General features: G+C 43.1%; 1 protein-coding gene across 41 annotated transcripts in view; it reads right to left on the bottom strand.

Annotated features, from left to right (window-relative positions):
- The window catches only part of si:ch211-266g18.10 (microtubule-associated protein futsch), a 176543-nt gene that overhangs the window by 126413 nt on the left and 36002 nt on the right, over positions 1-14128 (bottom strand). For all 41 annotated transcript variants that reach the window (XR_006658183.1, XR_006658182.1, XR_006658184.1 and 38 more), the window contains 2 exons: positions 5298-5366; positions 4781-4924 (listed from right to left, as the gene is read on the bottom strand). Coding sequence is in view for 36 of the 41 variants with exons in the window: in XM_041848386.1 (XP_041704320.1) it covers positions 4781-4924; positions 5298-5366 (213 nt within the window). In the remaining 5 variants the exon portion in view is untranslated. The remainder of the gene's footprint in view (positions 1-4780; positions 4925-5297; positions 5367-14128) is intronic.

The raw sequence follows: 14128 nt of genomic DNA, 5'->3' as shown, positions 1-14128 counted from the left end.
GAGAGTACACCATCTCATCTTTGTTGTTGTTCCAGATAGACACGATTCTCTGCTAGGAGACAAACAGTACATCACTGGGGCCGAACTCCCTGCCATCCAGGACCTCTATATCAGGCGGTGTCAATGGAAGGCCCGAAAAATTGGCAAAGACTCTAGCCACCCAAGCCATAGACTGTTCTCTCTGCTATCGTCCAGCAAACGGTACCGGAGCATTCGCTCTCGGACCAACAGGCTCCGAGACAGCTTCTACCCCCAAGCCATAGCACTGCTAAATAGCCATAAGACTGCTAATTGTGAATTAATGGTTACCCGGACTATCTGCACTGAGCATATGTTTCACTGACTCTATGCACTCTATGACAACACAAACACACATACACACACACAAACATACTGACACAACACACACACACACACACACACACACACACACACACACACACACACACACACACACACACACACACACACACACACACACACTTTTACACTAATCATATGCTGCTACTCTGTTCTTTATTCTACTCTTATTATTATCTATCCTGATGCCTAGTCACTTTACCCTGCCTTCATGTACATATCTTCCTCAAATACCTCTTACCCCTGCACATTGATCTGGTACTGGTACGCCCTCTATATAACTCCATTCTTGTGTCTTTTATTCCTTGTGTAACTATATTTATTTTTACTATGATTTTTTTACTCTGTATCGTTGGGAAGGGCTCATAAGCAAGCATTTAACGGTTAGGGTCTACACCCATTGTATTCGGCGCATGTCACAAATACAATTTCATTTGATGTGACAAAGCATGTGAGGATCCGGAGCTGGTAAAGAGAGTCTACCTCATCAACTGTTCCAGTGCAGCAGCAGACGACACCGGCTCTGTGGATGTAATAGTGCAGCGCTTCCCAGAAATATTTTGCTGTCTTATCGTTCACCTACAAGACCCAACTTAAGGGTGACGCACAGCCTGTGGTTCATGCTCCATGGAAAGTTCCAGCACTCCTGCCTTAAGAGTTGGACAAGATGTCAAAAATGGATTTTTTCACCAAAGTCGAGGAACCAACTCAATGGTGGTTGTATAGAAAAATAATGATTAACTAAGAGTAACCATCATTGGGGTGCCACTTTGGGAAGGTGGTGGGTGGACTTTCTTTTCTTTCTTATTTTTCATTGCATGAGGTCTGTGATCTTTTCATTTTGTTTGTTGTCCTTTGTTTTCATATACAGTATGTAAGAAATGAAGCCCACATCTTTGTACAATTGTTTGTTTGAATCAATGCTTCAATAAAACATATTTGAAACAAAATGCTGCCATTTGGAATCATATTGGCCTCTGAGAACTTCCATCAAGCGATGGAGCACATCATAGAAGATATGAAAGGCGTCAGGGTCTACGTAGATGATGTCATCATGTGGCAGTCCACACTACAAGAGCACAACAAAAGGCTGACAAAAGTGTTACAGAGCATACAGCGAAATTGATTGATACGGAACAAGGCACAGTGTCAGTTTGGCATCAAGGAAATCATAGTCCTTGGAGCCATGAGACCAAAGTGCAAGCCATACTGGACATAACCCAACCCACTGACACAAAATGTGTACTGGTCATCATGGGGATGATCAACTTAATCTGCAAATTCATACCAAACTTGTCATTCAAAACAGCCAGCCTAAGAGAGCTGTTACACAAAACAAGTGAGTTTGCATGGACTACAAAACATGAGCAGGAATGGAAAAAGCTCAAAACAACACTTACAGTGAGGGAAAAAAGTATTTGATCCCCTGCTGATTTTGTACGTTTGCCCACTGACAAAGAAATGATCAGTCTATAATTTTAATGGTAGGTTTATTTGAACAGTGAGAGACAGAATAACAACAAAAAAATCCAGAAAAACTCATTTCAAAAACGTTATAAATTGATTTGCATTTTAATGAGGGAAATAAGTATTGGACCCCCTCTCAATCAGAAAGATTTCTGGCTCCCAGGTGTCTTTTATACAGGTAACGAGCTGAGATTAGGAGCACACTCTTAAAGGGAGTGCTCCTAATCTCAGTTTGTTACCTGTATAAAAGACACATGTCCACAGAAGCAATCAATCAATCAGATTCCAAACTCTCCACCATGGCCAAGACCAAAGAGCTCTCCAAGGATGTCAGGGACAAGATTGTAGACCTACACAAGGCTGGAATGGGCTACAAGACCATCGCCAAGCAGCTTGGTGAGAAGGTGACAACAGTTGGTGCGATTATTCGCAAATGGAAGAAACACAAAAGAACTGTCAATCTCCCTCGGCCTGGGGCTCCATGCAAGATCTCACCTTGTGGAGTTGCAATGATCATGAGAACGGTGAGGAATCAGCCCAGAACTACACGGGAGGATCTTGTCAATGATCTCAAGGCAGCTGGGACCATAGTCACCAAGAAAACAATTGGTAACACACTATGCCGTGAAGGACTGAAATCCTGCAGCGCCCGCAAGGTCCCCCTGCTCAAGAAAGCACATATACAGGCCCGTCTGCCAATGAACATTTGAATGATTCAGAGGAGAACTGGGTGAAAGTGTTGTGGTCAGATGAGACCAAAATCGAGCTCTTTGGCATCAACTCAACTTGCCGTGTTTGGAGGAGGAGGAATGCTGCCTATGACCCCAAGAACGCATTTACTTTTACATCATTTAGCAGACGCTCTTCTCCAGAGCGACTTACAAATTGGTGCATTCAACTTATGATAGCCAGTGGGACAAACACCATCCCCACCGTCAAACATGGGGGTGGAAACATTATGCTTTGGGGGTGTTTTTCTGCTAATGGGACAGGACAACTTCACCGCATCAAAGGGACGATGGACGGGGCCATGTACCGTCAAATCTTGGGTGAGAACCTCCTTCCCTCAGCCAGGGCATTGAAAATGGGTCGTAAATGGGTATCCCAGCATGACAATGACCCAAAACACATGGCCAAGGCAACAAAGGAGTGGCTCAAGAAGAAGCACATTAAGGTCCTGGAGTGGCCTAGCCAGTCTCCAGACCTTAATCCCATAGAAAATCTGTGGAGGGAGCTGAAGGTTCGAGTTGCCAAACGTCAGCCTCGAAACCGTAATGACTTGGAGAAGATCTGCAAAGAGGAGTGGAACAAAATCCCTCCTGAGATGTGTGCAAACCTGGTGGCCAACTACAAGAAACGTCTGACCTCTGTGATTGCCAACAAGGGTTTTGCCACCAAGTACTAAGTCATGTTTTGCAGAGGGATCCAATACTTATTTCCCTCATTAAAATGCAAATCAATTTATAACATTTTTGACATGCATTTTTCAGAATTTTTTTGTTGTTATTCTGTCTCTCACTGTTCAAATAAACCTACCATTAAAATTATAGACTGATCATGTCTTTGTCAGTGGGCAAACGTACAAAATCAGCAGGGGATCAAATCATTTTTTTCCATCACTGTAACTTAGAGCCAGTACTCACCTTCTTCGACCCGATAAAAATAACAAAGATATCAACAGACGCATGCAAAGATGGCCTTGGTGCGGTTCCACTAGAAGTGGAAGGAGAAGATTGAAAGCAAGAGGCCTATGCTTTGAGAACAATGACTGAAACCAGTGTCGTTACGCCCAGGTAGAAAAGGAATGTCTAGGCATGGTGTTCGGATGTGACAAGTTCCACAGCTTTGTCTACGGCTTACCTACCTTCACAGCTAACACCGACCATAAGCCATTATTGATAGTCATCATCAAAAATAACTTAAACGAGATGTCGCCTCATATACAAGAGCTCATGACTACTACAACTGCAGATGCACTATCCCTACCACCCGCACAGTGAGTAATGTGATCACTACAGATGATGATATGGATGTTCATGTGCATATGACTCTAAATCAAAACAGATAGCAGACGAGAGCAAAAGACACAGTGCTGCAGATAGTCATTGCAAACATACATCATGGCTGGCCTATAGGTTTGTGTCCACAATACTACCAGATCAGGTCAGAACTCAGTGTTGTAAACGGACTGCTGCTCAGACAAGAGGGAACGCAGATGTTGTGACAGGAAATGCTCAAAAGTATACACTAGGGCCACCTCAGAATCGAAAAATGCAAAAGGAGAGCAAGGGATACAGTCTACTGACCTGGAATAAACATGGACATTGAGAGAATGATAGGGAAATGTGAAACCTGTCAGAAACACTACTACAAGCAAGTGAAAGATGATTCCTGCCAACCTGTCAAAAGCTCCATGGCGAAAGGTTGGTACAGATCTATTTCACCTGAATGGCAAAGATAACCTGCCTGTGATTGACTATTATTGTAACTATCCTGAGATGGCAATGCTTTCAAGCACATCAGCAAGCATCGTCATAACACACGTCCACTATATGTACTGTAGCCTATCATGTGGATCATCATGTTTTTGCTATACGTAATGGAAAAGGAGACGGTAGCACTTAGTGAAAGGACATGCATGGTAATGAGATTAACATTGATAGTGTAACATGAAGCTAGGACTGTATGTCCAAGACAGTTTATTTACATATAGGGAACATTAACTGACAGTTATTAATTAATTGACCCTATGGGCTGTTCTGGCTTGGACAAGGCTTACTTGTCCGAAGCTTACTTACTTATTAATTCACTGTCCCACAGGCTAGTTACGGTGTGTTTATTGTGGTTAAGAATAATGTGACTGTAAGGAAGGCTTGATTTTCTATAGAAATGTAAATTCCACTATAATTTGGTAGAAGCCATAGAGACATACAGTACTGCAAGCCTAGCTTACCTTTGGGTCCTGTCTTCTCTGCTTTCTTCATACTGGGCATTGCCTCAGGTTTTGCTTTCTTCACAGCCTGCTCCTCTTTCTTTTCCATCTCGTCCTCCAATTTCTCATTATCTACCTCTTTCATGGATTGTGCGTCCCTCATCGCTGTAAGTAAAGACATGCTCCTGTGAACAAATGCCTCCTTCTCTTCATGTAAAATTAGAGCACAAACTCTGTGGGGTGGTTTCCCGGACAAAGATTAAGCCTAGTCCTGGCCTAAAAAGCGAACTTAATGAAAAATCTAACTTTTTATTCCAGGATTAGACTTAATCTGTATCCAGGAAGCTGCCCCACAATGTTCACAGATACAGTAGGTTTTTACTTCATGTGCCAGCCAGGGAATTGGGGAATTAAGATTGTGTTTATTTTTGGGTATTATTGAATAACTAATTACATCAGAACATCAATCCCTCCCAACTGTAAAAAAGGATGTTGATAGATTTGAATTGAAAAGAAAAAGAAAAAAAACATGATTTACCTTTAAGGACCACTTCTACCTCTTCTACTACTTCTTCTCTTGCTTGCCTCTCCTTGGAATCTCTGAGAACTATCACACAAAGAAATATGCAATTGTTCCTAGAAAATTAAAGGTAGTGCATTACAGTGATGGTAATTAGATAGTTGTGACAGTTAAAGCATGCATAAGTTATATTTAAAAAAATGTAATAGCATATTTAGCTGGTGATATGGTGGGTGGGTGGTAACCATGGTGTCATGGTTTTGTGTGACGAGACAGATCTTTTAAATATTGTACTTCATTTTATGAGATTGTGTTGATTAAACCAAAACATTGGTATAAAACAAATTTTCCCATCTTGCAGAACTTCTGCACATACTTTTCTGGTTGTAAACTGGTTTTCTGTAGAAACATGTAAAGATGTATATTTCATGATTAGATCAAAATATGACATAGGAAAGACATCATATTTTGGTTCTTATCTAGTCAGTACTATTTTTCTGGTTACTAAGAAGGCGCTAACAAAACCAGTATACAACCTGACCATGACGTCATTTGAAAAGTGACTTTAGAACCTACACTGAGTGTACAAAACATTAAAAATACCTTCCTAATATTAAGTTGCACCTCCCTTTTGGGTGGTGGACCATTCTTGATACACATGTGAAACTGTTGAGCGTGAAAAACCCAGCAGTGTTGCAGTTCTTGACACAAACCGGTGTGCCTGGCACCTACTACTCATACCCCGTTCAAAGGCACTTAAATATTTTGTCTTGCCCATTCACCCTCTGAATGGCACACATACACAATCCATGTCTCTATTGTCTCAAGGCTTAAAAATCCTTCTTTAACCTGTCTCTTCCCCTTCATCTAGACTGATTAAAGTGGATTTAACAAGTGAAATCAATAAGGGATCATATCTTTCACCTGGATTCGCCTGGTCAGTCTATGTCATGTTTTGTGGGGGGGGCGGCAGGTAGCTTAGTGGTTAAGAGCGTAGTGCCAGTAACCGAAAGGTCGCTGGTTCTAATCCCCGAGCCGACTAGGTGAAAAAGCTGTCGATGTGCCCTTGAGCAAGGCCCTTAACCCTAATTGCTCCTGTAAGTCGCTCTGGATAAGAGCGTCTGCTAAATGACTAAAATGTAAATGTATAACCACAGAGGTGGGTTGAGTACTCAAAATCAAAATGCATCATTAGGGACAGTTCGAAATATCCCCAACTTAAAAAATATTTTCACATCATAACCATAACCTGTTGACAAATAGTAAGCCTTTTATACATCCATTGTGGGCGGATAAGGGTGTGCATACCTTGCGAGACATATATAATGATAAGGAGCTAATACCTTTCCAGGACCTCAAACAAATGTATTCACTTCCAGGCTTTTCATGGTTCCTTTACCTACAGTTAAGATCTTCGTTAAAAGATTTTGGAGTACCATGGGATTCCCCAGTAACATCACACATAATGGTTACATGGATTGACCCTTCATTAACTTCTAAAATGGTCTCTGCCACTTATGATTGCCTGCTGTGTGTTTGATGCTCTATATTGGGTGTCACTCTAGTAAGGAACCGTGAAATGGAGAGATTGGGGCAAGACCTGAACTAGGATACCATAGGGGAAAATGTTTTTGCTACCTCTAAAAACCCAGCACACCCGCTTATACATTATAAGCTTATACAATAAAGTTACGCAACCCCATTTAGATATGAACAACTCTTGACCCTAAACAGTGGAACTACATGGTAAGGGAGCGGGGGGTTACGACGACATTTTCTTTTCTGAGAATACCATAAAAATACTTCCTCCCTGTACAATCAATTTTGTGTACTCAAATAATTATGACTTCTGACAGTGCAGTATGTAAATAGTTCTGTCATATGTTTGTACAAAAGTTTGTTTGTTTGTATTGTCATGACGGATAATATCTGTAATGTGCCCTTCCGTTATATGTGTATTGTATAAAGTGGAAGATAAATACAAATGTTGATCACACCCCAAAAAATATTTTCACGACCCTCCCCTTGTACGTTGCCCTGGTCAACTGTAAGTGCTGTTATTGTGAAGTGGAAACGTCTAGGAGCAACAATGGCTCAGGCACGAAGTGGTAGGCCACACAAGCTCACAGAACAGGACCACCGAGTGCTGAAGCACATAGCGCGTAACACTCACTACCTAGTTCAAAACTGCCTCTGGAAGCAACATCAGCACAAGAACTGTTCGTCAGGAGCTTCATGAAATGGGTTTCCATGGCCGAGCAGCCGCACACAAGCATAAGATCACCATACGCAATGCCAAGCTTCGTCTGGAGTGGCGCAAAGCTCGCCGCCATTGGACTGGAGCGGTGGAAACTCTTTCTCTGGAGTAATGAATCACACTTCACCATCTGGCAGTCTGACGGACGAACCTGGGTTTGGTGGATACCAGGAGAACGCTACCTGCCCGAATGCATAGTGCCAACTGTAAAGTTTGGTGGAGGAGGAATAATGATCTGGGGCTGTTTTTCATGGTTCGGGCTAGGCCCCTTAGTTCCAGTGAAGGGAAATCTTAACTCTACAGCATACAATGACATTCTTGTTGCTCCCGTGCACAAAGCGAGGTCCATATAGAAATGGTTTGTCAAGATCGGTTTGGAAGAACTTGACTGGCCTGCACAGACCCCTGACCTCAACCCCATCGAACACCTTTGGGATGAATTGGAACGCCGACTGCAAGCCAGGCCTAATCGCCCAACATCAGTTCCTGACCGCACTAATGCTCTTGAGGCTGAACGGAAGCAAGTCCCCACAGCAATGTTCCAACATCTAGTGGACAGCCTTCCCAGAAGAGTGAAGGCTGTTATAGCAACAAAGGGGGGACCAACTCCATATTAATGCCCATGATTTTGAAATGAGATGTTCGACGAGTGTCCACATACTTTGGGTCAGTGTACATATACACTGAGTGTACAAAACATACTCTTTCCATGACAGACTGACCAGGTGAATCCAGGTGAAAGCTTTGATCCCTTGTTGATGTCACTTGTTAAATCCAATTCAATCAGTGTAGATGAAGGGGAGGAGACAGGTTAAATATGGATTTTTAAGCCTTGAGACAATTGAGACATGGATTATGTATGTGTGCCATTCAGAAGGTGAATGGGCAAGACCAAAGATTTACAGTAAGTGCCTTTGACCTGTGTAGGTGCCAGGCACAGCAGTTTCAATGTGTCAAGACGTGCAACGCTGCTGGGTTTTTCAAGCTCAACAGTTTCCCGTATGTATCAAGAATTGTCCACCACCCAAAGGACATCCAGCCAACTTGACACAACTGTGCCAGCATCCCTGTGGAACACCTTCGACACCTTGTAGAGTCCATGCCCAGAAGAATTGAGGCTGTTCTGAGGAATAAATATTAGGATGTTTTGTGCACACAGTACAGTTTTAAAAGTGACTGGGATTGCACAATAAAGTCAGGTACTTATTTCCATTGTGGTACATATTTTCTTTACATAAATACATACACAATTACATAAGCACATTAAAGAGATACAGACAAAAAATGCTTGACTTCCAGATTAGAATGAGGGGGGAGTTTAAGTACAATTCTTACAAGCTTGTTTTGGCTGGTCTGTAGCTTATTCTTTAGATGTTTAGGGCTGCTGGTGAACCATGAAGTGCAGGCATAATCAAAGTGGCATTGGACTAGCTCACTTGCCAGAGTCTTTAAGGTGTCTATAGCTAGGTTTCCATCCAATTTACGACAGATTTTCATGCAAATATTCTAAAATCTGCACATTTTCCCATCAGAGTTGTGTTTCCATCAAATTGAATTGTTGCGGATAAAAGTCTGTGCTTATGTAAATAATTAGTGCACATAAAAACAACTGTTGTGGATAAATTCCCATGTACCGAATAACAAATACAAGTTAAATGGGTTTCCATTGCATTTCAAATCAAATAAAAATGTATTTGCCACATGCGCCGAATACAACTGTGAAATGCTTACTCACAAGCCCTTAACCAACAATGCAGTAAAAAAAAAAAAAAAAGTGTTAGGTAAAAAATAGATACACTGCCGTTCAAAAGTTTGGGGTCACTTAGAAATGTCCTTGTTTTCCATGAAAACATACATGAAATGAGTTTGCATAGGAAATATAGCAAAATGAATAGGAAATGTAGTCATTGACAAGGTTAGAAATAATTATTTTTAACAGAAATAATAATTGTGTCCTTCAAACTTTGCTTTCGTCAAATAATCCTGCATTTGCAGCAATTACAGCCTTGCAGACAGTTGTAAATTTGTTGAGGTAATGTGAAGAGATTTCAACCCATGCTTCCTGAAGCACCTCCCACAAGTTGGATTGGCTTGATGGGCACTTCTTATGGTCAAGCTGCACCCACAACAGCTCAATAGGGTTGAGATCCGGTGACTGTGCTGGCCACTCCATTGTAGACAGAATACCAGCTGACTGCATCTTCCCTAAATAGTTATTGCATAGTTTGGAGCTGTGCTTTGGGTCATTGTCCTGTTGTAGGAGGAAATTGGCTCCAATCAAGCGCCGTCCACAGGGTATGGCAGGCGTTGGAAAATGGAGTGATAGGGATCTTGAAGAAGGAAGGCTTTTACCCTGTACAAATCTCCCACTTGACCATCACCAAAGCACCCCCAGACCATCACATTGCCTCCACCATGCTTGACAGATAGCATCAAGCACTCCTCAGCATCTTTTCATTTGGACTGCGTCTCACAAATGTTCTTTTTTTGTGATCCGAACACCTCAAACTTTGATTTGTCTGTCCTTAACACTTTTTTCCAATCTTCCTCTGCCCAGTCAAACTAGATACTAATGTATTTGTCCTCTTACTCAGTTGTGCACCGGGGCCTTCCACTCCAGTTTACGCTGTTCTGTGAAGGGAGTAGTACACAGCGTTGTACGAGATCTTCAGTTTCTTGGCAATTTCTCCCATGGAATAGCCTTCATTTCTCAGAACAAGAATAGACTGACGAGTTTCAGAAGAAAGTTATTTGTTTCTGGCCATTTTGAGCCTGTAATCGAACCCACAATTGCTGATGCTCCAGATACTCAACTAGTCCCAAGAAGGCCAGTTTTATTGCTTCTTTAATCAGCACAACCGTTTTCAACTGTGCTAAAATAATTGCAAAATGTTTTTTTAATGATCAATAAGCCTTTTAAAATGATAAACTTGGATTAGCAAACACAACGTGCCATTGGAACACAGGACTGATGGTTGCTGATAATGGGCCTCTGTACGCCTATGTAGATATTCCATTAGAAATCAGCCCTTTCCAGCTACAATAGCCATTTACAACATTAACAATGTCTACACTGTATTTCTGATCAATTTGATGTTATTTTAATGGACCAAAAAATTGCTTTCTTTCAAAAACAAGGAGATTTCTACGTGACCCCAAACTTTTGAATGGTAGTGTAAGTAAAAATTAGAAAATAGCAAATAATTAAAGGCTATATACATGGGGTACCGGTACAGAGTCAATGTGCGGGGGCACCGTTTAGTCGAGGTATTTGAGGTAATATGTACATGTGGGTAGAGTTAAAGTGACTATACATGAATAATAAACAGAGTAGCAGCAGTGTAAAAGAGGGGGTGGGGTGTGGTGGGGTGGGGGGGACAATGCAAATAGTCCGGGTAGCCATGATTAGCTGTTCAGCAGTCTTATGGCTTGGGGGTAGAAGCTGTTAAGAAGCCTTTTGGACCTAGACTTGGCGCTCTGGTACCGCTTGCCGTGCGGTAGCAGAGAGAACAGTCTATGACTAGGGTGGCTGGAGTCTTTGACAATTTTTAGGGCCTTCCTCTGACACCACCTGGTATAGAGGTCCTGGATGGCAGGAAGCTTGGCCCCAGTGATGTACTGGGACGTACGCACTACCCTCTGTAGTGCCTTGCGGTCGGAGGCCGAGCAGTTGCCATACCAGGCGACGATGCAACCAGTCAGGTGTTACAGGAGGGGGTCGCAGTTCCGGAGTGACCAACTAGGTGTCATCCTCCGACAACCTTAGGCACCTCCTTACTCACAGTCTGGACTAATCATCATCCTATTGATGTCACCTGTGTCTACCTGTTCACCTGTGTATTTATGCCCTCACTTCCCTGTGTTCCCTTGCTCAGTTTTCTCTGCAAGTTACTCTATGCTCAGCTGTACTAATCAGTGTCTGATCACGAGACATACGTACAGGTACTTGAGAAGTGTTCTCCCTGATTCATTGTTGTTTTCAGTTGTAGTTAGTATTCCGCATGTTTGCTGTCAGCCTGTTTTTGGAGACCAATTTGCTCTTCCTTAATTTTATCGCGACAAGTCCATGATTTTGTATCCTGGTTTTGGGACCACCAGTAAAGATCCTTGATTCACCATGTCTTCCTACTGCCTACTGTCTTCCTACACACCAACCCTTACAGTCAGGATGCTCTCGATGGTGTAGCTGTAGAACATTTTGAGGATCTGAGAACCCATGCCAAATCTTTTCAGTCTGCTGAGGGGGAATAGGCTTTGTCGTGCACTCTTCACGACTGTCTTGGTGTGTTTGGACCATGATAGTTTGTTGGTGATGTGGACACCAAGGAACTTGAAGCTCTCAACCTGTTCCACTACAGCCCCATCGATGAGATTGGGGGCGTGCTCAGTCCTCTTTTTTTTCCTGTAGTCCACAATCATCTCCTTTGTCTTGATCACATTGAGGGAGAGGTTGTTATCTTGGCACCACACAGCCAGGTCTCTGACATCCTCCCTATAGGCTGTCTCATCATTGTCGGTGATCAGGCCTACTACTGTTGTGTCGTCGGCAAACTTAATGATGGTGTTGGAGTCATGCCTGGCCATGCAGTCATGGGTGAACAGGGAGTACAGGAGGGGAGTGAGCACGCACCCCTGAGGGGCCCCCGTGTTGAGGATCAGCGTGGCAGATAAGTTGTTACCTACCCTTACCACCTGGGGGCGGCCCATCAGGAAGTACAGGATCCAGTTGCAGAGGGAGGTGTTTAGTCCCAGAGTCCTTATCTTAGTGAAGAGCTTTAAGGGCACTATGGCGTTGAACGCTGAGCTGTAGTCAATGAATAGCATTCTCACATAGGTGTTCCTCTTGTCCAAGTGGGAAAGGGCAGTGTGGAGTGCAATAGAGATTGCATCATCTGTCGATCTCTTGGGGCGGTATGCAAATTGGAGTGGGTCTAGGGTTTCTGGGATAATGGTGTTGATGTGAGCCATGACCAGCCTTTCAAAGCACTTCATGGCTACAGATGTGAGTGCTACGGGTCGGTAGTCATTTAGGCAGGTTATCTGAGTGTTCTTGGGCACAGGGACTATGGTGGTCTGCTTGAAACATATTGGTATTACAGACTCAGTCAGGGACATGTTGAAAATATCAGTGAAGACACTTGCCAGTTGGTCAGCGCATGCTCGGAGTACACGTCCTGGTAATCCGTCTGGCCCTGTGGCCTTGTGAATGTTGACCTTCTTAAAAGTCTTACTCACATCGGCTACAGAGAGCGTGATCACATAGACACCCAGAACACTGATGCGCTCATGCATGCTTCAATGTTGCTTGCCTTGAAGTGAGCATAGAAGTGATTTAACTCGTCTGGAAGGCTTGTGTCACTGGGCAGCTCGTGGCTGTGCTTCCCTTTGTAGTCTGTAATAGTTTTCAAGCCCTGCCCCATCCGACGAGCTTCAGAGCCGGTGTAGTACGATTCAATCTTAGTCCTGTATTGACTCTTTGCCTGTTTGATGGTTTGTCGGAGGGCATAGCGGGATTTCTTATAAGCATCCAGGGTTAGAGTCCAGCGCCTTTAAAGCGGCAGCTCTACCCTTTAGCTCAGTGCGGATGTTGCCTTAATGCATGGCTTCTGGTTGGGGTATGTATGTACGGTCACTGTGGGGACGACGTCATCGATGCACTTATTGATGAAGCCAGTGACTGATGTGGTGTACTCCTCAATGCTATCGGAAGAATCCCGGAACATATTCTAGTCTGTGCTAGCAAAACAGTCCTGTAGCTTAGCATCTGCGTCATCTGACCACTTCCTTATTAACCGAGTCACTGGTGCTTCCTGCTTTAGTTTTTGCTTATAAGTAGGAATCAGGAGGATAGATTTATAGTCAGATTTGCCAAATGGAGGGCGAGGGAGAGCTTTGTACGCGTCTCTGTGTGTGGAGTAAAGGTGGTCTAGAGTTTATTTCCTCTGGTTGCACATTTAACATGCTGGTAGGAATGAGGTAGAACAGATTAAGATTCCCTGCTTTAAAGTCCCCGGCCACTAGGAGCACTGCCTCTGGATGAGTGTTTTCCTGTTTATTTATGGCCTTATTCAGCTCATTGAGTGCAATATTAGTGCCAGCGTTGGTTTGTGGTGGTAAATAGACAGCTATGAAAAAGATAGATGAAAACTCTCTTGATAAATAGTGTAGTTTACAGCTTATCATGAGATACTCTACTTCAGTTGAAAAAAACCTCGAGACTTCCTTAGTATTAGTTTTTGTCATCAGCTGTTGTTTACAAATATACACAGACCGCCACCACTTGTCTTACCGGAGTCAGCCGTTCTATCCTGCCGATGTAGCGTATATCCCGCCAGCTGTATGTTATCCATGTCGTCGTTAGGCCACGACTCGGTGAAACATAAGATATTACAGTTTTTTATGTCCCGTTGGTAGGATAACCTTAATCTTAGGTCGTCCAATTTATTTTTCAAATGATTGAACATTGGCTAATAGGATTGATGGAAGAGGCAGTTTACTCCCTCGCCATCGGATCCTTACAAGGCACCCCGACCTACGTCTACGATATCTCTGTCTCTTTCTCATGCGAATGACGGGAATTTGGGCCTTGTCG

Source organism: Coregonus clupeaformis, unplaced genomic scaffold (genome assembly GCF_020615455.1).
Source record: "Coregonus clupeaformis isolate EN_2021a unplaced genomic scaffold, ASM2061545v1 scaf0077, whole genome shotgun sequence".
Classification (NCBI taxonomy): Eukaryota; Metazoa; Chordata; class Actinopteri; order Salmoniformes; family Salmonidae; genus Coregonus; species Coregonus clupeaformis.
This window is presented reverse-complemented; position numbering and strand designations above follow the sequence as displayed.